Genomic DNA, 22,660 nt, shown 5'->3' on the forward strand with positions numbered 1-22,660 from the left:
TGGTCATAGTGGTCATTTTTATTGTAGGATAAGGCTGTAATAACAGTGTATACTGGGGGACATGACCCCCCGATATTCAGATATGCTCAATATACTGTTATAAAAATTATTAACAAACAAATTTTACTTAGTTACAGATCCGCTCCAACTGTCTGTTGTCCCAATTTACTGTAAATTTGTGCAGTTTCAAAAATCATTTAGACATAAAATTAAATGAAATTAAAGGAGAAATGAAACCAAAGCTTGTACAAAATCTTCTGCATTTTAGGCGACCCTATGCGAGGTCCTGAGTCCAATTTGAGCACTTCTACATTAGCACATTATTCACCTTTACTACAATTAAGTTTCAATCAATTATTAAAAAGTACTTTCTCACGTACAAATACCCAAACTAAGAGTAGCTTGAGGTGACCACCCCAACAACAACAAGCATGTGGACAGAGGAACGTCCCGGTTCCTCTCACTCCCTCCAGTGCAGGCCAAGGTTCTGGGCAATAAAGGAGAAGATGTGGGTATCTTCCAGGATGGCTTTGGCTGTGGGTTTACCAGCGCCGTGCCCGCTGCGGGTGTCCACCCGGACGAGGAGCGGACGTTTTTGCGAGGCTCGACGACCCACGCTGTGCTGCAGGGTCGCGGTGTACTTCAGCGTGTGCAGAGGAACCACGCGGTCATCGTGATCCGCCGTGAGGAGCAACATGGCCGGATATGAAGGACCGTCGGTCCCAGGTTGTGGGAGGTTGTGGAGAGGCGAGTACCTGGACGAATCACAAACGTAGATTATTTTTTGTTATGGTACCTCTTAGCTGTTATTTAAGCAAAGTTTTCCTACCTGATGAGCCATTTGAATTGCTCGGGGTCGTCCGCACAGCCGTAGTCGGTGGTCCAGGCGTGGCCGATGGTGAACTTGTGAAACTTGAGCATGTCCATCACTCCTACCTCAGCCACAGCACAACCAAACAGATCCGGACGCTGGTTCACACAGGCAGCTGGCGACACCACATGAGAAACAGGATCAGTTGAAGCCGCAAAACTTACAAATACGATCGTCATTATTTAGCATTAAATCCCGAAATGATACGGGGGTGCGCCTTACCCACGAGCAGTCCCCCGTTGGAGGCTCCATTGATGGCGATGCGGCTGGCTGTGGTGTAGCCCTCCTTGATCAAAAACTCGGCCGCACACTGGAAATCGTCGAAGCAGTTCTGCTTGTTTGCCAAGGTGCCCGCTACAACACACACACACACACACTTCATAGATGCTCTATTATAGGGAAATGCTACAGAAGTGCTTCTGGAACATCAACTGAGGCTTTCTTGACCAACATCAATGCCCAGCCATACACATGCTACCATCTCCGGCACCCAGTTACCCACCATACAGGACATTTACAATAAAAGGTGCGTGGGCAGAGCGAGGAACATTATCAAGGATGTTTCTCATCCTAACCGTGGACTTCACCTGTATATACCATCAGTATTTAGCAAATTTGCACATGGCACTATTGCACTACTTACACCAGCACAACAATAATGTACATATTATATAAATCTTATATACTTCACTTACTTATATACTTCACTTTATTTAATCTCATTCATTACGCATTCATGTAGTGACTTTAGTCACCTTCCATTACTCTGTAAATACATATTAGTCTATACACTGTACAATCATCATCGTCTGTTTAATATCAACATTATCTGTTTAATATTCTTATATGTCTCCTCACTTCACTTATCTGGTCACTTCTGCACTTTAACTGTAATATATGTAAATAATCTCTATCTTGCACTTCTGGTTAGATGCTACTGCATTTCGTTGGCTTTGTATTTGTACTCTGCACTATGACAATACAGTTGAATCTAATCCAATCTAATCTTTTGATTGAATAGGCACAAGTTCCTACAGACATGCTTCAAAGCCTTGTGAGAAGCCTGCTCAGAAGAGCTGCTGTTGTTCTAGCTGAAGAGATCTCAAAGGTCACTCATTTCAATAGCGTTTGTTTTTGAAACGGGATGTCCAACAAGCTCATGGACAGGTGTCTAAATACTTTTGGTCGTATAGTGTACGCGCTCTGACACTCATGGACCTGTAGATGGCGCAATAACACAAGAAGTGATCAGAACAGCACTAGTGTTTGCTGTTAAAACACACTTTGCAGCAGAAATGTCGCATTTAACACGTTTATACAATCAAACAGGTCAATAGAATCAGATCTGTGTCGATTTAAACCACTTTTGAATCAGATTTTTTGACCTGCGTCTCAGTCTGAGATCAGATTTGGAATCTATGTAGCTTGTGCATCATTCAGTGTGCAGGGTTTCTGATGTATAAACTATTAACTGTATATACAAGCTGATAACTGTTAGTTATGACCTTCTAAACTAGTAGCTTCATGCTGCTAAGCTAGTTGCTAAACTTTTAAAATAAACTTTTAGCTATAAGATATTAACTGTAAATATAAGCGGATAACTGTTAGCTATGAGCTGCTAAGCTAGATGCTACACTCTGCTAAACTTTTAGCTATAAGCTACTAACTGTATTTATACACTGATAACTGTTAACTGCTAAACTTACAGTTGTAGCCTAGCTGTTAAAATACTGGACTGGTATTTAAAAGGTTACTGGTTCAAGCCCCAGGGCGGCACGGTGGCTAAGTGGGTAGCACTGTTGCCTCACAGCAAGAAGGTTCTGGGTTCGATCCCCAGGTGGGGCGGTCCGGGTCCTTTCTGTGCGGAGTTTGCATGTTCTCCCCGTGTCTGCGTGGGTTTCCTCCGGGTGCTCCAGTTTCCTCCCACGGTCCAAAAACATGCAGCCAGGCTAATTGGAGACACTGAATTGTCCCATAGGTACCCGGCTGCTAGACGCACAAACCAGTGCATTGTAGTGCCGGTCCCAAGCCCGGATAAATAGGGAGGGTCGTGTCAGGAAGGGCATTCGGGGTAAAAAACTGTGTCAAATCAACAATGCGGATCATGATCCACCGGCGACCCCTAACAGGAAGATGCCGAGGATATTTACTGGGTCAAGCCCCACCACTGCCAGGTTGCCACTGTTGGGCCCTTGAACACGGCCCTTAACCCTTAATTGCTTGGACAATATAGTGTCACAGTACTGTAAGTCATTAAGTGCCAAAAATATAAATATAAACTGGGATCTTCCAGCTGCTTAGCTAGTTGCTACACTCTATACAGCCACAAGCGGCTAGACGTGTACCTATAAGATGCTAAATTGATAGCAGCCAGGCTAGCTCCTCGAGCGATTCGGTCGCCTGTAATTTACAGCGTGGAAACTCGTCCTGTAATAGTCTAAAATAGTCTTCAGGAAGGAGCTGCTGTCTGTTTTGGTCTATGAGGAAATGAATGATTGTTACTGTAAAATGTACAGGAACGTGGATTTTACAGGTAACGAGTACTCGGCTCTCTTTATTTTTAGAGCAGCGAACCTGAATCACTCTCTCTAACCACCCAGTAAAATCCCTTTACATCCAGTAAACAGTCAGACTAGAGCACTGGGTGTGAATGAAGTGAAATAATTGATGTTATTATTGCTGCGGTGCAGGTTGTTCCTGTACAGGAGGACCAGATGAGTCAGGATGGCATAAACACCCAACGATGATTGGGTTCCAATGTTTTTTTTTTTTTTTTTTGGAATGGTGGGACGATGGCCTTCCTACGCCCCCTACACATTAAAAGTTAGTCGGCCACGCCTTATTTTGCAGTGTGATTATTTAATCTGGCTGCTAAACTGGTAACTACAACTGGTAACATCTCCTTTGGTCACTAGAACTAGAACAGTGTTGATGGAATGGTAGAGTTGTTGTACCTTTGTGCCATGTCTGACCGTACTCTCCTCCTCCTCGGATGTTAGCCACGGCCAGTATGCCACCCAGGTGCCGAACAAAGAGCAGATTTGCAGTACTACACACACACACACACACGATCATTAAAACTTTACACATTAATACTGCATCATTTAAAGTAATATTTAATATTAGGGTCACTATAATATCAAGTTTCTCTTTAGGTAAAAGTACAGAAATCCAAAACACAAGTTCGTTGGCCTGAACCAGACAGCAGAGGTCACTGTTGCAACAGCAGTGTGGAGAATCCCTGTCCAGCGTTCACTTCTTCAGGAATGATCAGTTGAGTCCATGTGCTCGGACTGACTGATAGCACCACTGAGACTTGAACTCAGAAGCTTAACATTCAAATTGTTATTTTTTAGGATGCTCAGGTGGCCCAGCGAGCTGATACACTAGCCAAATTGTCTGCTAATTGCTGATGCAGGAGCAACTACTTATAGACTCTATCTGGTCTCACTGTGATTTACAAGATGTAACATAAAGCCTCCACAAGGGGGCGTTCACATATAAGTTTATTTAATTATTATAATTTTTCTCTGCGACCCATTTTTTCGGCTTGTGACCCACCTAAAGTTTGAAAAACCCCCGGTTTATTAGACGTACTTGTAGTAGGGCTGAAGGGCGTTCTCAAAGCCTCCGTATCCGTGGAGGAAAACCGGATGTGATCCGTTCTTTTCTATGCCACGAGCATGTACCAGGAACATGGGTATCTTGGTGCCATCTTTACTGGGGTAGAACACCTGAAACGTACAGTAAGCGGATTATTTTATTTATTTATTTTTTGGCAAAGCTTCTTAGTACCGCAAGTTTAATTCAATGTTTACAGACCCTTGGAAGGAGACATGTATGCCATGTTAGTTTGTGATTTTAATTATTTGAATGATTTTTGCAGCTCTTCTGTACGCGTGCCTCTTACCTGGCTGGTCTGGTAGTCGGAGGGTTCCACACCTTTCACCTCCACTTGTCTAAAGATTGTGGGTTCAGCGTCAGGTTTGCTCAGGTCGTAGTGATAAATGATTCCTGCAGGTCAGAAGTGAAACTTTAATAATAATAAATGTTTAATTTGTTGGGTTACAGATGTGCTCAGTGGTTCTGTACTGGACTTGTTCCCGTCTGTGTGGAGGTGCTTTACCAGGAGTGGTGAAGGACGTGAACTTGTAGAAGAAGTCAGAGTGTTTCTTCTTGCAGCTGAGCCCGGCCACCGTGCCCACGTCCAACGGCAGGTCACGGATCCAGCGTCCGGACGAGAGTTCGTACAGATGGAGGACGTCCTTCACGTCCCGCACGTAATTGACCAGCAGGTAGCGTTGATTCACACACTGAACAAAACCTGAGAGACATGAGAGGAGTGATTTATTACAGCGTTTCACTACAGAGCAAAATACTGAAATGCACTCACTTTATCTGTCTCTATCTGTCTGTCTGTTTCATCTCTATCTGCCTGTCTGTCTGTCCTGTCTCTATTTGTTGGTCTGTCCTCTCTGTCTGTACTGTCTTTGTCTGTCTGTCTGTCCAACCTGTATCTGTCTGTCATTATCTATTTCTATATGTCTGTCTGTCCTGTCTCTATCTGTCTGCCTGTCCTGTCTCTAACTATCTGTCTGTCTGCCTGTCCTGTCTCTGTTTGTCTGTCTGTCCTGTCTCTTATCTTTTTCTTGCCTCATATTGTTCTTTCTCTTTCTATCTGTCTGTTCTGTCTCCTTCGGGTTCTTTCTTTGTCTGTCTGTCTGTACGGTCTTTATCTGTCTGTTCTCTCTATCTGATCTTTCTTTCTGTCCTGTCTCCTGTCTGTCCTGTCTTTCTGTTCTTTCTCTTTCTATCTGTCTGTCCTCCTTTTGACTCTTTCTTGAATCTTCCTGGATCTGGTGACTGGGAAGGTCACTGGATTTTTACTGACATCATGTTCATGGAACCAGTTTTAAATAGTTTGAACTTTGTGACTTGGTTCATCATGCTGGATTTAATCTGTATACTGGAATAGGAGTCAATACTCGCTATATGTCAGGAAAATAATCCTCACACCATTAAGCCGAAACTGTAGATTCAGGGCAGGTGGGGAACATGAATTTATGTTGTTTACACCAATGTCAGAACAGAAAATGAAACTAAGATTCATCAGTTGCTTTTATTGAACTTCTGAGTCAGTCATTTTCTTCATCTCTATGATCTCCATCAAGCTTTTCATCCAGTGATGTAAAGAAAACCGTAACGTGACTTACACACTTATCGTACCGTAAATTCATCACACCATTTTACCGGCACAAAAACACGAACTACTACCCGATTCCTCTTTCTCCATCCTATATGTGCAGACGAAACCAGTGAAAGCGCCCGGGTTCGAGCTGTGGTCAGACGTTCTGAGAAAAACTGAAAACGTAGATTTTTACACGAAACACCAGGATTACAAAACCAGCCGCCGATACACAGCAGAGCAGGTCTGAGTACTGACACGCAAAAGAGGAAACTGAGAGAGGAAGTCGATGTTTGGGAAATGAGCTATTGCCATCATCGTTAAGGAAAGAGGGAACCAGAGGCTTGAGGATCAAAGACGTTATAACATGGCAAAAATCCCTACAGCCCTATTAGATGTGATCAGAAATCCTATTGATTAGGTGATTAGGTTTAATATTAATACACAGAGTGGGATTTATAAAAGCTGATTCACTGTAAAGCTTTTTTTACAGGGCAGTCATAGCCTAGTGGTACTGGACTTGTAATCAAAAGGTTGCTGGTTCAAGCCCTACCTCTGCCAGGTTATCATTGTTGGGCCCTTGAGCAAGGCCCTTAATCCTCAATTGGTTAGACAGTATACTGTCACAGTGCTGTAAGTCACTTTGTCGTGTTTAACTACATTTACATTTATGGCATTTAGCAGATGCTTTTATCCAAAGCGACTTACAGTACTGTGACAGTATACAGTCTGAGCAATTGAGGGTTAAGGGCCTTGTTCAAGGGCCCAGGCAGGCAGTGGTGGGGCTTGAAGCAGCGACCTTTTGATTACAAGTCCAGTACCTTATTCACTATGCTTCGACTTGACATAATAATAATAATATGATTTTCTGAATTTCTGACATATTGAGACAGTATTTATTATAAATAAAAGTGCAGTACAGGTAAACACGACGTGCTTGTGTTTTCTTACCCAGGACGTCTTTCTCATGCTGAGGAATTAACGTGCTCCAGTTCTCTGTCTCCGGTTTCTGGAGGTCCACGTTGATGACGCAGTAGCGGGGTGCATCCAGGTTGGTGCGGAACGTGAAGACGGTGCCCTCGTTGGTCACGTAGGAGTACTGTGCTTCAAAATTATCCACCACCTTCACCCACGGCAGCAAGCCTGCATAATACACACAAAAAAAGTTATAAAAACACAGAAGACTAACAAACTGACAATGCAGTAAATATCTGAAATCAATATTCGACACTTTATGTAGGCGGTGAACAATACACACACACACACACACACTCACACAGATGTTAGAAATACATACAGACACACTCAGATATATAACACACACACACACACACACACACACACGTTACAAACACACACAGATATTTTATATACACACAGAGATGTTACAGATACACACAGACACACACAGATATTAAATATGTACACAAACACACACACACACACAGATATTAGAAATACACACAAACACAGACGTTAGAAAAACACACACAAATATTACACACACACACACACAGACGTTATACACTAATGATCAAAATTTTGGGTTTGGGGTTGTACACACACACACACACACACACACACACAAACACATATGGCAGACACAGACCTGAGATGCCATTGGGTAGCTGGTGTAGGTCACAGTACCAGAGCTGATTTACAGGCTCACATCCCTCAGTGATGCACAACACAGCGTACCGACCGTCGTCTGATATCTGCACACACCAACACATATGTGCGTTACATTTTAATGTAAATAATAAAGACTGTAACAGAATTTAACTGTGTGTAATGGAATGGTGTAGCTGTGTGTAATGGAATGGTGTAACTGTGCTGCTAGCCTTACGATGACGCTGCTGTGCCATTTGGGGTGGTCGGGGAATTCGGCCACCAGGACGTCCTCTGATTGCTGGGTGCCAATCACATGGTAGAAGAGTTTCTGGTTCAGGTTGGTGGTCGTTTCCGTGCCTGGAGTCAAAACATGTATGTGTTTACACATGCTCACACACACACACACACACACACACACACACACACACCCCGCCCTCAGGTGTGTAAGAGACTGTGATTCAGGATCCACATGCCAAAGGACCCATCGGCTCTAAATCAGGAGATCACTGCATAGCTTTGATATTATTTAGTTCCTCTGGAGAACTAGCTACGCAACCCACAATTTATTATTCAATGATGCACTATATGTCCAAAAGTATTTGGACGCCTGACCATGAGCTTGCTGGACGTCCCATTTCAAAAAGAAAAAATATTAAAGCAGAGTGACCTGTATGTGATCTTTTCAGCTAGAATAACTTCGAAGTACGTCTGTGGACGGAAATTTGTGCTCATTTAGTCAATCGATGACAGCAGTTTGTATGACTGGACACTGATTAGTTAAGGAGGGCTCAGTTGATGTTCCGGTTCACCCCAAAGCTGTGGATTGGGACTGAGGTCAGGGATCTGTGCAGGTTGCTTTGCTTTATGTGCACAGAGAAAGATGCTGGAACAGGAAATGGCCTTCCCTAAACTGTTGCTGCAAAGTTTGAAGCATATAACTTTCTATCGGGGTGTCGAAATACTTGTGTCCATGTAGTGTTTGTAGTATTTTTACACTTTAAATTCAGTTTGCTCTTGCTGTAGGATAATTTAACCGACTCTAACCATCAGCCTTGCCATCCTGGAGCGGGTAGCAGTTGTAGAAGATTCCCTTGGCATCGTGTGTCCACGCCAGGCAGCTGAACTTCACCCTCTCCAGCACGTCGGGCAGCTGAGTGAGGTCATCGGCTTTCATGATTTTCATCGTGACCCAATCAGAACCGGCGCTGCTCAGTCCGTACGCGAAATACTCGCAATCCTCCGACAGGCGGCCCACTGCACACGTAAAAGAATTAAAGAGTGTATGGGTATACGTATAGCATATGTGTGTGTGTGTGTGTGCGTGTGTGTGTGTAGGCATTAGAACCCACTCTTGAGGGCCACGGTTCCGTCCTCGGAGAGCTTGTTAGGGTCGAAGAAGACGGACGCCGGGCTTTCCAGCGAGTCCTGCACGTACAGCACATACTGGTTCTGCAAACCCTCGTTGTGGGAGTAAAAATATCTGAAACGTAAAGAAATAAACATGCATAAGCAAACACGAACAGCGTACGACACTCAGCTTTAGTTAGTTAGATTTAGTATCGTATTCCATGCTGTTTTATTAGCATTACAGTCAAATTGAAGTCATTTTAATGCCGGTTTGTATGCAGAACACACTTGAACGGCTATTTCGAGCCACACAAGATACAAGCGCAGGGATCTAATTCAGAAACGTCTGAACAGAAGCGATGTTTAAATCGGGATTTATAGAAACCTGAAGTGAAACTGGCATCAAAACTATTCTTATACATCTGCAGACTAATGCGCTAGTGCACGCTCTCACTTTTTCCTCCTTCACGTCTTAAATGAGCGACTAAATTCATTATTTAATGAATAATACTAACATTATCAATTAATTAATTTATTTATTCAATTATTTAATGTAGTATCCTCCGCTGCTGGCGGATTCCTGATTGTAGTAAAGGTGGGTATATTGCTGCTCACGCCTCCTCCTGTAGCGGAACCCTTTTTCACCCAAGCACTCTGCACAGGCACCTCTCTTATCTGCTAATCAGGGTCCTTACACAGCGTTTGAAGACCCCACCCACATAGTCCGGTCATCCCACCCTAGCAGAACCATGTCTGCTGCAGGCACTGCCGATTATACCCGCTAGATGGCGCCCAGCTGACCGGTGGCAACCCTGAGTTTCGAATCGAGGAGTTCAGAATCTCGGCGTTGGTGTGCTAGCGGAATATCCCGCTGTGCCACCACAACACCAGTAATTTATTAATTTATACAGAATGGTGTGGTGGTGCTACCTCTTTCCTCTCTTGTAGGGGCAGCTGTATTTGGGGTAGTTGTAGAGTTCAGTAAGTCGCTGTTGGAACTGAGCTCTGACCTCACACTGCTCCAGGTACGGCATGGTCAGCTTATTCTGCTCCTCCACAAATGCCTACACACACACACAAACACACACACACATCATAATGCGTATAGTAACTGCCACCTGCCTAATATTATTTAGATCCCACTTATGCAGCCAGAAAAGTCTGGACATGGTACAAGGTCTCCTGTAAGTGTGAGGACTTGTTTGTCCAGCACATTCCACAGATGCTTGTTCAGACTATGATCTGGAGAGTTTGGAGGCCAGGTCAACACCTTGATCTCTTTATGTTCCTTAAGCCATTCCTGTGACAGGAGGGTGTATTAGTGGAACACCATTGCATTCAACCTTCAAGGGTTGGACATGGTCTGCAAGCATGTGTAGGTAGGTGGTTTGTGTCTAAATTCCACAAGGTTTCCCAGCAGAACAAGGTTTTCCAGAGCATCACACTCCTTCCTCCAGCTTGCTTTCTTCCCATAGTGCATCCTGGTGCCATTGCTACCCTGGGTAAGCAACATGCCTCATCAGTCCACCTTCTTCCATGGCTCCATTGTTCAGCTCTGGTGATCACATGGCCATTAAAGGAGCTTTCGGTGGTGAAGAGGTCAGGATGGGTTCTCCAGAACTCCAGTAGTTCTTGAGTTGGATCAGAACCAGACGGACTGACCTTTGCTCCCTATGAATATCAATGAGATTTGGGCATTGGAGACCCTGTCAGTTCAACAGTTGTCCTTCCTTGGACCACCTCACAAGAGCTAGAGTTTTGGAGATGCTCTTGCACAGGTTTCCTACCTTAAACGTCATGTGGTTGGTTTATTATTATTATTATTATTATTATTATTATTGTTGTTGTTGTTGTTTCTGCTGCTGCTTTACCTTGGTCTCATCATTGTCAGGGTCTTCCAGCCACCAATAAGGGTCGGAGATCTTTACACCATGATAATCATCAATCTAAAACACAGTACATAGTATTATACACGTATACATACACTATAGGTTAAAAGTATTGGGACACCCCTTCCCAGATTGGAATTCAAGTGTTTCAGCCACAACGTTTGCAAACAGGTGTAATAAATCAATTATATAAGAAAAATAATATGCTTCCAACTTTGTATAACAGTTTAGGGAAGGCTCTTTCCTGTTCCAGAATGGAACAGTGTGTCACTGTGCACAAAGCAAGATCTATAAAGACATAAAGACACTCCTCCATATATTTATGATAAACCCAAACATTATTATTATTCTTACTTTTATTATCAATAATTTGATGTGCTTCTGATATAGTGAATTGTGGTTATTTTTATTGATTAATTGATTGATGGGCAGCACGGTGGCTCGGTGGGTAGCACTGTCGCCTCACAGCAAGAAGGTCCTGGGTTCGATCCCCAGGCGGGGCGGTCCGGGTCCTTTCTGTGTGGAGGTTGTATAATTTCCCCGTGTCTGTGTGGGTTTCCTCCGGGAGCTCCGGTTTCCTTCCACAGTCCAAAAATATGCAAGTGAGGTGAATTGGAGACACTGAATTGCCCTATAGGTGAATGGGTGTGTGTGTGTGTGTGTGTGTGTGTGTGTGTGTGTGTGTGTCTGCCCTGCGATGGACTGGCGTCCCGTCCAGGTTGTTACTGTGTGCCATGCGCACATTGAAAAGCTGGAATAGGCTCCAGCACCCCCCTCCCCTAGAACCTTAGTGCCACGGCCACCTGACCCCTTTAACCCAGTTCCCCTCACACACTCACACAGTTCACTAATCATGACTATTAGAAGGCGGAGTGCCCCTCACCCCGTGTGTGTGTGTGTGTGTGTGTGTGTGTGTGTGTGTGTTTGAAGAAACCGGAAGCACAGAAGCCATCGTGTGTCAGTATGTGTCAGCATGTGTAAAAGATCCCAGCTGTAAAGCAGACTGACCTTTTCCTCATCACGTCGAGCTTCTGGGTATTGGAAAGCCATGAGGAGACGCGGCGTACGTGCGTTTTCTGTTTTATTTGCTAACCTGATAGTGTATTAAGTGTGTATGAGTGTGTGTGTGTGTGTGTATTCAGATACTCGGTGAGTCAGCTACACAAAGTGAAAGCAAAACCAAACCAACTGCTTCAGCCTGCCCTGGTTTTCTCACCCTCCCCTTTTAACTGCCTGTGTTCCGCTTGTGCGCCAGCTACCCAGAGGAAGTGATGTCAGAGGGGAAGCGTGCATGCAGTGTAGCTGTTCGGAATGCACATTTTAGACGGTGTCCTAATGTGTGTCATTCTACTCAACTTTTAAAAAGTCTGTAGACAAGATCTAATAAAGTGTGTTTACATTTTGGCCCCATGTGTATATATATATGCAATACCCAACCACTTCTTTTCACCTGCATGAGACAGGTTCACACAGGGATCAGAACCACACACTGCTCTTCATTATTCACCATCTGAGACAGTGGGAGCCAAGCTGTTAAAATACAGGTCTAGTAATCAGAAGGTTGTCGGTTCAAGCTCCTCCACCGCACCTGAGCAAGGCCTTTAACCCTCACTTGCTCGAATTGTGCTCGGTCATAATTGTAAGTCGCTTCGGGATCTGCGAAATGCCACAAATGTAAATGTAAATCTAAGTGCAGTGCCTCGACCAGCCAGCAGAGGTCGCAACTGCAGCAGCACTGAGGAATCCCTTCAGCCAACCACGTCTGTGTAGCGCCCGGCCGGCCGATAGCAAATCTGAGATTCAAACTGGAGATCTCTGCAGTGGAAGCGTAGTGTGTTTTACCGCTGCTTCACCCGCGCGCCCCGTGTATCATTTATAACGAGGAGAACATGCACCGGACCGCCCTGTCTGGGGATCGAACCCAGGACCTTCTTGCTGTGAGGTGACAGTGCTACCCACCGAGCCACCGTGCCGCCCTAAAATAAAGTTCGAACGTTAACATGAATAAATGATTTAATGTTCATAATATTTTAGCTGCTCCTGTATTAAGGCGTCGCCACACTGAATTTGTTCAACATATCAGACTTGGAACTTGGTTTTTATGCTGGACGTCCTTTCGAAGGCAACCCTCCTATTTCTTTCCGGGCTTGGGACCTGCACTGAGAGCGCACTGACAAGTGTGCATCCCAATGGCAAGGCTGTTTTGAAGATGTTTTGCTGATAGTGCCGCTGAGATTTGAGATTTGAACCCTGGATCCCCAGATCTCAGCAGTAGTAGGTGCCACTACTACTTTTATTTTGTCATTAAATGACACATACATGTTAACCATGGTGTTACAACCCAAATAAATAAATAATACACGCAAATAAAAAATACAAGAATAAGAAAATGAAGTAACCAAAGCGCAAAATGTAAATGAACAAAACAAAATTAAGGTTTATTTATTTAAATTACACATTTAAACTAGGGATGTATCAATACCATTTTTTCCCAACCGAGTACAAGTACAAGTACATGTATTTTTGTACTTGCCGATACCGATACCAATACCTATTTAGAATGATAGAGTTAATGAGTTAATGGAGTTAATGAGTTGGAGGTTAATAAATATTTTTGCAATGTTGGTGTTTTGTTGTTATGTTTTGTAGAGGATCAGGTCAGAAATACTGTAAAACGTGTGTGTGCTGATGTATTCTGATATAAACTATATTATCCCCCTGTCCTACCTGTTTACACTCCTCTCCTGCGTTTCCCCTCACACCGTATCCTGCGTTCTCATTGGCTGTTCGACATGTCACTCATTCCCAGTCGCACATCTCAGATCAGATATCTGACGTGCTAGAAAACTCGATCCGGTCGCCGAGTGCTCGGCGAGCCCCTCGGATCGAGTTGTTGGATAGTTCACACTCAGCGATCGAGAGCTGAGTTTTGATCGCCGAGCGAACGCAGAGTTGCTCCCGAGCCAGCAAATCTAGCGCCGACCAGTCGGCGAGCGAAAATCTGGGCAAAAATCGTGTCGTGTGAACCAGGCATAACGCGGCAACGTGCACCAGGCACACGGTATCGGATGTTTAGTATCGGAGCCTCGTTTGCGAGTACGAGTACAAGTTAATGAGCGCGGTATCGGGTACCAGTATCGGTACTCATGCATCTCTCATTTAAACACAAGTAAACATAGTTGAGCAGCTAACCAGACGTCCATATAAGGTGTATGTTGTTATATGTGCACAAATTCCGTTCACGTAACCTGATCTAGCTGGACCGCATACCGTACGAACCTCGCTGTGTAATTAACGTTTACCAAACTTGTACTTTCCTCTTCGGTAATCACGGCTTGTTGTGGAGGAAGTGAAGGTGCTAAGTGATGATGAGGAGTGTGAGGAGAGACACAGGAAGTGAAGGTGTTAAGTGTGTTTAGTTATTACAGGATGAGTTATTACGCACACTGGTTGTGGGTTTGAAGCTGGTGTGTGTTGATGTTGATGGATTTCGGACCACACACTTCGATCATGAGCAGTTTCTGTAAATCACATGACTGATTATCAGCGCTTTTGTCATCGAGCGATTATAAATGTCTGTGTTTTATTGGTTTGTGAGGTTTTTACTGCACTTAAGAAAACAATGATGCTTAATTACACAATGACAGCGTCAGTTTCGATGTGAAAGCGTTTATAAAAACATACTTCCAGTTTAAGCACACTATACGACCAGAAGTATTCAGACACCTGACCCTGAGCTTGTTGGACCAAACTTATCTTTGGTCTTTGGGACCACACCAAGTAAAATATTTAAATAAATAAACCACTTTAAGCTACGTGTTCTGTTTTTGGAAACAGTGAGTGTGCCGGACATGTCTGAACATGCCTGATGGAATACAGGCACGGAAAAGTCTGTCATCACATGACTGTCATATGTTAATGCATACAGAATGATTAACTGTGATGAAATGGCCCAGCCTACACACCTACACTTATGGAACAAAAACAAAATAATGCAACGTAACTGCAATCCATCGCTGAACAAACACTAACTCATGTAAGCGAGTCCTACAACACACGGGTCAGATGACTAATATGGAAATTCGGTCCTTTAATCATTAACTGATCGCTGTTTATAGTGCAGCAGGTATCACAGTGGGTCATGGAGGAAGGGAGTGACTGGGGTAAAAGGTAGACTGGGTGCAACGTCTGGGCATAAAATGCTTTTGGGGCAAGTCCGGACTTAGGAAAGTCCCCTCGTGACTCACGCCAAGGTCTTACGTAGGTTCGAATTGTGTTTAAAGTGCCTTTAGAATCAAAACCATACACAGCAGCGCTGCTAGAGTTTTAAAATACCGTGTCCACTCACTGTCCACTCAATTAGACACGCCGACCTAGTTGGTCCACCTTGTAGATGTAAAGTCAGAGACGATCGCTCATCTATCACTGCTGCAGCTGATCTGTTCCTTTATAAGTGGTCATAGGGCGCTGCCCACGGGGCGCTGTTGGCTGGATATTTTTGGTTGGTGGACAATTCTCAGTCCAGCAGTGACAGTGACATGTTTAAAAACTCCAGCAGCGCTGCTGTGTCTGATCCACTCACACCAGCACAACACACACTAACACACCACCACCATGTCAGTGTCACTGCAGTGCTGAGAATGATCCACCATCTAAATAATACCTGCTCTGTGGTGGTCCTGTGGGGGTCCTGACCATTGAAGAACAGGGTGAAAGCAGGTTAAAAAGACATGTAGAGAAACAGATGGACTACAGTCAGTTATTGTAGAACTACAAAGTGCTTCTATATGGTAAGTGGAGCTGATAAAATGGACAGTGACTGTAGGCTGATCAGTGTATATAAACGGTGTCACTAAAGGGGATCTTAGAGCTCGAGGACATGTTGATGTCGGGTTCTGGTTTTTGAGGCGTCATCAAATCAGTTTCAGAACTTATTCACCTGAAAAACATGTACGCTTCCTCGAAAATGACTAATGTTTTTACGGCAGCGTATTACAGCCACTGTAAACAAGGTTTAGGTTTCTGTTTTAATTATAAAGTCATATACGTTTTTATTTCGAGTCGGAATATTATGGACACACACACATTTATCAAGATCCCCACCCCCATCCATTTCCCATCACTGGACTCTACATCTCTAACTACACACATATGTATATATTTACATACAGAATATATAGTGTTATTATATAGTTGTAATTGTCACACTGCTGTTTAATAGTAATTGCATTTCATAGTATTAGATATATATATCTTTTTTTTATTCTACCTTTTTTTATTTACTGTATTTACTGTACTTACACTGTACTGGAGCTGCTGTAACACTCGAATTTCCACCATGGGGATCAATAAAGGAATCTTATCTTATCTTGTCATCTTAAAGCCTAGTTCAAGCTACTCGATGTGCTAGATGTGGCAGCTCGGATTCAACTCGGCGTTCGCTCGGGGCTGGAAACTCGGCTCTCGATCGCTATGCGTGAACTGTTCAACGACTCGATCTGTGCGGCTCGCCGAGCGCTCACAGACTGAAGAAAAATATCTAGCATGTTAAATATCTGGACCAGTCGCTGACTCTAAATTGTGTAGCATAAAAGGCGCTGTGAGCAGCCAATGAGAACGCGGAACACTAGGTGAGGGGAAACCCTGGGGAAGGAGAGTAAAAACGTTGGACAGGGGCATAATATAGTTTCTATCAGAATACATCAGCTAAGATTCAAACCCAGATTGGAGCAGTAGTGCCCCACCCACACGCCTGAACAGTGAGAAAAATAAACGTTTATTTTCAATTCAGACAGAAACACATGAACCACCAACACCTGGTGGAGTCTAGTTTCAGGTTTCAGTATTTAAATCCATAATGGTAACCAACCTTCAAAATGCATTTACATATACAGTGCATGGCCAAAAGTATGTAGACACTTAAGTATTCAAGTGTTTCAGCCACATAAAATCATTTACATTAAATAAATGACATGATTCTGACTTTGTGCCAAGTTTTATGGAAGGCCTGTAATAGCTCCAGCGATGTGACTTCTGTTGTTTTTTGCAATTGGAGTAAATCCAGTTGGAGTAAATCCAGTTGGAGTAAATCCAGTTGGAGTAAATCCAGTTGGAGTAAATCGAGACAAATTCAATTTGTTTACACCGGTGAATCAAAGCTGAGCTGTAAAAGCTCGGAGAGCGGCGGTGTGGAACGCATGTGTGTGTTTGCTACCTGACATGTGTCAAACCTGAAAGGCTTCTGTCGTTAGCTGTCAGTACCTGTCAGTAGCTGTCAGTAGCTTTATAGCTGCGAGGCTGAACGAATGTTTTTGGCTCGAACTTCTGCCTCGTTTCCGGACGTACCGAAATACCGATGCTTTGTTGAGAGGTGTTGACAGACGTGTTGAAGACAGGAGGCACGCCGTCGCTGTGAAGACGGTGGCTTAAAAGAAACCTTATTTATTTATTTATATTAGAATTACAGCGGTGTGATTCTTTAATCCTCTGCTATGTAGTCAATACATCACTGGGTAGCTGGTTTCCATATACAATTCACTCTGTGGCCATAAATATTCAGACACCTGATCATTAGCTTGTTGGACATTTCCCATGTTTATAAAAGCCTTCCTTTCCTTTCCTTTCTTTTTGTCCTTACTTTCTTCCTTCCTTCTTTCCCTTCTGTTCCGTCCCTCTTTACCTCAGTTTATTTGTTCCCTTCCTTTCCTTTCATACTCCCATTTTCTCCCCTCTGTTCCTTCCTTTCTTTCTTCCCTCTCTTTCCTTTCCTCTCCTTCCTTTCTTCCTTCCTTCTTTCCATCCTTCCCTTCCATTTCCTCCTTCCCTTTATTTCCTTCCCTTTCCTTCCCCTCTGTCCCTTCTCTCCCCCCTTCCTTACTTCCTGCCTTCCTTCCCTTCCCTTCCCTTCCCCCCTTTTCCTTCCTTTTTCCCTTCCTTTGTTTCTTTTCTTTCTTTTTTCTCTTCCATTCCTTCCGCTCCTTCCTTCCATTCTTTCCTTCCCCTATCTCTCCCTCGATTCCTACCTTTCTTTCTTTCCTTCCTTTCCTCCCATCCCTTCCTTCTATTTTTTCCTTCCTTTCTTTCTTTTGTCCTTCCTGTCCTTCATTCCTTCCTTCCTTCCCTCCCCGTGTTCCTTCCTTCCTTCCTTCCTTCCTTCCTTCCTTCCTTCCTTCCTTCCTTCCTTCCCTCCCTCCCTCCCTCCCTCCCCGTGTTTCTTTATTTCCTTCCTTCCTTCCTTTCCTCTCTTTCCCTTCCTTTGTTTCTTTCCTTTCTTCTTTCTCTTCCATTCCTTCTGCTCCTTCCTTCCATTCTTTCCTTCCTCTATCTCCCCCTCCATTCCTACCTTTCTTTCTTCCCTTCATTTCCTTCCTTCCCTTCTGTTCCTTTTCTTTTCTTTATTCCGTGTATCCTAATTTCCTTTCCTCCTTCTTTCCTTTGTTACTTCTTTCGTTCCTTCCCTCAATTCAATCCGTTCCATCCCTTCCCGTCTATTCTTTTCTTCCTTCCTCCCTTCATTTATTTGTGTCTTTATTTCTCTTTTTTCCATGCCCTGTCCTTCATCACATTTTCCGTCTTATATTTGGTCCTTTACTTCCCTCTTACTTTACATGTTCCTTCATCCTTTCTATTCTTTACTTAGTTGGACAGCGGTAGACTAGTGTGTAGAGCTTTGGGTTACCAGTTGGAAGGTTGTGGGTGTGAATCCTGGCTCCACCATCAGCATGCAGCCACCGTTGGCGCCTCTCAGTTCCAAAGAAGTCGGCTTCCGAAGAACCTTCATTTGTTATATAATCAGAAGTACGTGTGCAGCACAATGAATTGCTTCCAAAGAAGCTGGAATATGAGGAAAACAAACATTTCACTTTCCTGTACACGTGTAAATGATTACATGACAAAGGCGTCAGTGTCAAGTATCTTATTTATCTATCTGAGATAAGATGTATACATATACGATCACTTTTATACACCACTGAATTAAAACTAAATAACCGGAGCAGAAATCTCTCGTTTGGACTGAATCGTTCCAAAACAAACACTGTGACTTTGGTTTTTAGTCGCTATAAGGGCAGCAAACACCCCCACCGCACACACACACACACATCTCAAACACACACACAATGAAACATGCTGACGGGCCCGTCAGCGTCTGACTAAGTCTCGTTGCCTAAATCATGAGCGGTAACAAACCTACACAGATCCGTGATTCTGCAAGAACGTACGCCAGAAACAAACGTTCCTAGAATGAAATAATGACTTCATGTTTTTAAGAAAACTGCAGTGCAATATCACGTTACGACTCCTACGCTGCACTTCCTGCATCCAAAATGACTTCATTACGTGACCGCTTTTAGCGCACGACTCATTTTAATGTGACCGCGTTATTTAGTGAGGTGAGAAGTGAGATGGTTATTCTTCTCTGCTCTGCTTTATAACTTGAAATGCACCTACAATGATTGGCATCAGAGGCAAGTGTAGCCTAGTGGTTACTTCAGATTCCAGTAACGATGATGATGGTGATGATGATGAAGACAAACCCATATGTTAACATTTACATTTACATTTTCGGCATTTAGCAGACACTTTTATCCAAAGCGACTTATAGTACTGTGACAGTGTTTTGTCTAAGCAATTGAGGGTGAAGGGCCTTGCTCAAGGGCCCAACAGTGACAACCTGGCAGTGGTGGAGCTTGAACCAGCAATCTTTTGATTACTAGTCCAGTACCTTACGCTAGGCTACATATGTTAAGCTGATTGTTGGGAAAGAGTGGTGTGGGCTGATTGCATCATGCCAGGATTAGGTTTTGGTGACAGGCAGCATGCCAGGGAGCGAGTCTTGTAGACGGAGGGGATTTAGGTAATTAGGGACGCTGATCATTGTCCAAAAGTCAAACAGATTAGAGGAGAATTAGGGCAGACGATGAAGGGAGCTGGAGGGAAACGGGGTCAGAGATACATGGTAACTGTTGGATGGGTTAAGTTTAGCAGTTGAGTAGTTAAATGAATTCTGGTAAATTTAGGGTTTAAATCTCAGCGGTGCTATCAGCCAGTCGGGCGTCTGCATGGTTAATGTCTTAGCCTTTGAGAGGATTACTTGTGGGTGCGCTCTTAGTGCTGGTCCCAAGCCCGGACACAAATAGGAGGGTTGCGTGAGGAAGGGCATTCGGTGTAAAGACTGTGCCGAGTCTGGTATGTGGACCAGATCTGCTGTGTGCTGTGAACAGAGCTGCATTTAATTATCGTTCCTTTTTTCACCCAGTCAAGTCGTGTCCACTTGGAGTCTCTCTCTCTCTCTCTCTCTCTCTCTCTCTCTCTCTGTCTTTTTGCTGAAATTATTCATTCAGTGAACGTTAGTCTCATACTGTGTGAGCTATCAGCCGTTCCTGTAGGAATCACACCGGTAACATGATGCTTCATTATGCCTTGGTGGTTTGAATGACAATAAAACGAAAATACTTGCCCCGAAAATACTCGCCCCTTCCTGTGGGCGCTTGTGTGCGCTTACCTGTGTCTAGACGTCTGATTCAGACGTCTGTGTTTACTCTCCATCCGTTCCTCCACACACACACACTATCTCCTGGTCTGAATTAATTAGCCGGCGCACTCATCGATCCACTGGAATTAAAATAAAATCCTCTTTGCATGTCAGACGGATCTGAATTGACTTAAATTATTTGGGAGGGAGGGGGTCATCCTAGCCCACCTGCTATTTATTTATTTTGGATAGGCTTGTATGACTAATTAGGAGCAGTAAGACACACAAACCTAAATTCAGACACAGAAAATCGATGCTAAGTGCTGAACCAGGCAGTTTGCCGAGCTAACAGTCACGATTAACTAAATCTCTGTCACTGTTCGGTCAAACCTTTAAACCTGCGGAACTTCTGAGCCACATCACAGCGTGTCCAGGGGCAGAAATCTCAAGTAGGACCGGAAGAGGGTAAAACAGAGCGTCGCCCTTGCAATGTTATTGTAAAAATAGCTGCATAATGTTTAAAGACGACTGTGGTGTGCCACCTATCATTATCGGTACCTTTGGTAGCACCTTTAGCAGAAATTGTACTTGAGAAATGCTACTGTTTGTTGCCCCACACACCTCCCCCACCCCCATATGACCGTCAGATGTAATGCTGTTAATTTAGGGCAGAGGTAGCTCAGTGGTAGCTCAGTGGTTAGGAAACTGAACTGGTACGCATAAGGTTGCCAGTTCAAGCCTCACCACCACTGTTGGACCCCTGAGCAAGGTCCTTAACCATTAAATTACTGTATTCAGTCATAATTGCAAGTCACTTTGGATAAAAGCGTCCGCTGAATGCTGGAAATAAATAAAGCCGAAAACAGGGTACTGGGGGTACGCATGGGGTTCTGAGCTGCCTCGTGGGCACCTTGGTGAAGTGGCGTACTCGTACTTGAAAACTCAACGGCCCAAGCTTTGGTTTGCATGCCAGTACCAGCATTAAAATGATCAGGAAAAACTATAGTGTCTTATTTTAAGTGATCCTGTGCAATGTAAATAAAATACGATCATTATTATCGTCATTAGACAGCGTGATGGTGTAGCACGTCGCCCAGGTTCTGGTTAAAACCCTGAACACACAGGACTATTGGATCTCTTTCAATCGCTCACATGAGCCGACAGGTTTTAACGTTAAAGATTTTATCTCCTGCGTTCCACAGGCGTTTATGCTTCACAGGTTGATTAAAGGCACCAAGATCTAGATTTATCTAGACAATAAAAACACTGTGCTGCTTCTCGATAGCTGTCAGCGAACCGGTCAGACCAGGCTCGGTTTCTTTGGTCTGGCAGAAGGACGGAATCAGAGCGGTGCAAAAATGTCATCTGAATAAACTTCAACACTGCATGAATGGTGGTCGTGCGTTTCAGGAATTGCTGATTAATACATTTACATGCACGACAGTTTATAGAAGTTGCTCAAAATGGTTCCTCATAAATGTAGGAATCATTGCAGGTTAGTAAATGTGGGCTTAATCTTAATCCTAAAAGGAAGAAGGCTCATGTCAAACCTTCAAGTGAATGGGTTACAACATTAGGTCCCACAGCAGGAACTAGTGCTATAGAACAGGCCAGTCATGGTCGGTTTGCCTGGTTTGATGCTGGTAGAGTCAGAATTTGGAATAAAAACACATATCTGTGGATCTGAACTTCCTTGTGTCACCAGTTTAGGCTGGTAATGGTGAACGGTCTACTGGTTGGTCCTTATGTCTGTGTGCACAATACCATTGTGTTGAGAATGCTCAGTGACCCTAGATATATTGGATTAGAGGTGGACCTATAATGAAGTACACAATCAGCCATTTCTAAATGAAGGGAGGTCAGCTAGGTCGATCAGAATCTCAGCTCTGCTACCGATCACCTGGGCGCCCCCTAGTTGCCACAATTGGCAGCTAGTCTGCTGGGTGGGAAAAGACGGGATCGATTAGTGGGCAGGGTCTTCGATGCTGTGTAAGGATCCTGGTTAGTAGACCAACCTCACACGCCAATCTACCAAAGTACAGGCGAATAAGAAGAGGTCGGAGGGCCCGTGTGTCAGGCGAATATACCCTCCTCAGACGTCACCAGGGTCTCCAGCAGCGGAGGACGAACTGGCTATGATAAATTGGGGAAAAAAAGAGAGAAATGCAGAAATAAAACAACAAAAAACAAGGTTGAAGTAAGTGAAATAAAAGCCGCAGTGAGAAGCGCTCGGCTTGATTCTTTTTATTTTGACTACAAGGATTTGCTCTAAAGTGCACCCAGAG

At 43.9% G+C, this 22,660-nt stretch overlaps 1 protein-coding gene across 1 annotated transcript; it reads right to left on the reverse strand.

Annotated features, from left to right (window-relative positions):
• On the reverse strand, positions 1–12,047 carry LOC134335900 (prolyl endopeptidase-like). The gene is made up of 15 exons (XM_063018534.1): positions 11,912–12,047; positions 10,886–10,960; positions 9,945–10,078; positions 9,017–9,147; positions 8,712–8,921; positions 7,903–8,024; positions 7,666–7,771; positions 7,008–7,199; positions 4,998–5,195; positions 4,782–4,885; positions 4,469–4,605; positions 3,826–3,920; positions 1,094–1,225; positions 830–986; positions 1–755 (listed from the first exon to the last, which is right to left on the reverse strand). Exons 1-15 carry the CDS (start codon positions 11,951–11,953, stop codon positions 461–463), a joined length of 2,130 nt encoding a protein of 709 aa, XP_062874604.1. The 5' UTR covers positions 11,954–12,047; the 3' UTR covers positions 1–460.
• Between the last annotated feature and the right edge of the window lie 10,613 nt (positions 12,048–22,660).

Source organism: Trichomycterus rosablanca, chromosome 22 (assembly GCF_030014385.1).
Source record: "Trichomycterus rosablanca isolate fTriRos1 chromosome 22, fTriRos1.hap1, whole genome shotgun sequence".
Lineage (NCBI taxonomy): Eukaryota > Metazoa > Chordata > Actinopteri > Siluriformes > Trichomycteridae > Trichomycterus > Trichomycterus rosablanca.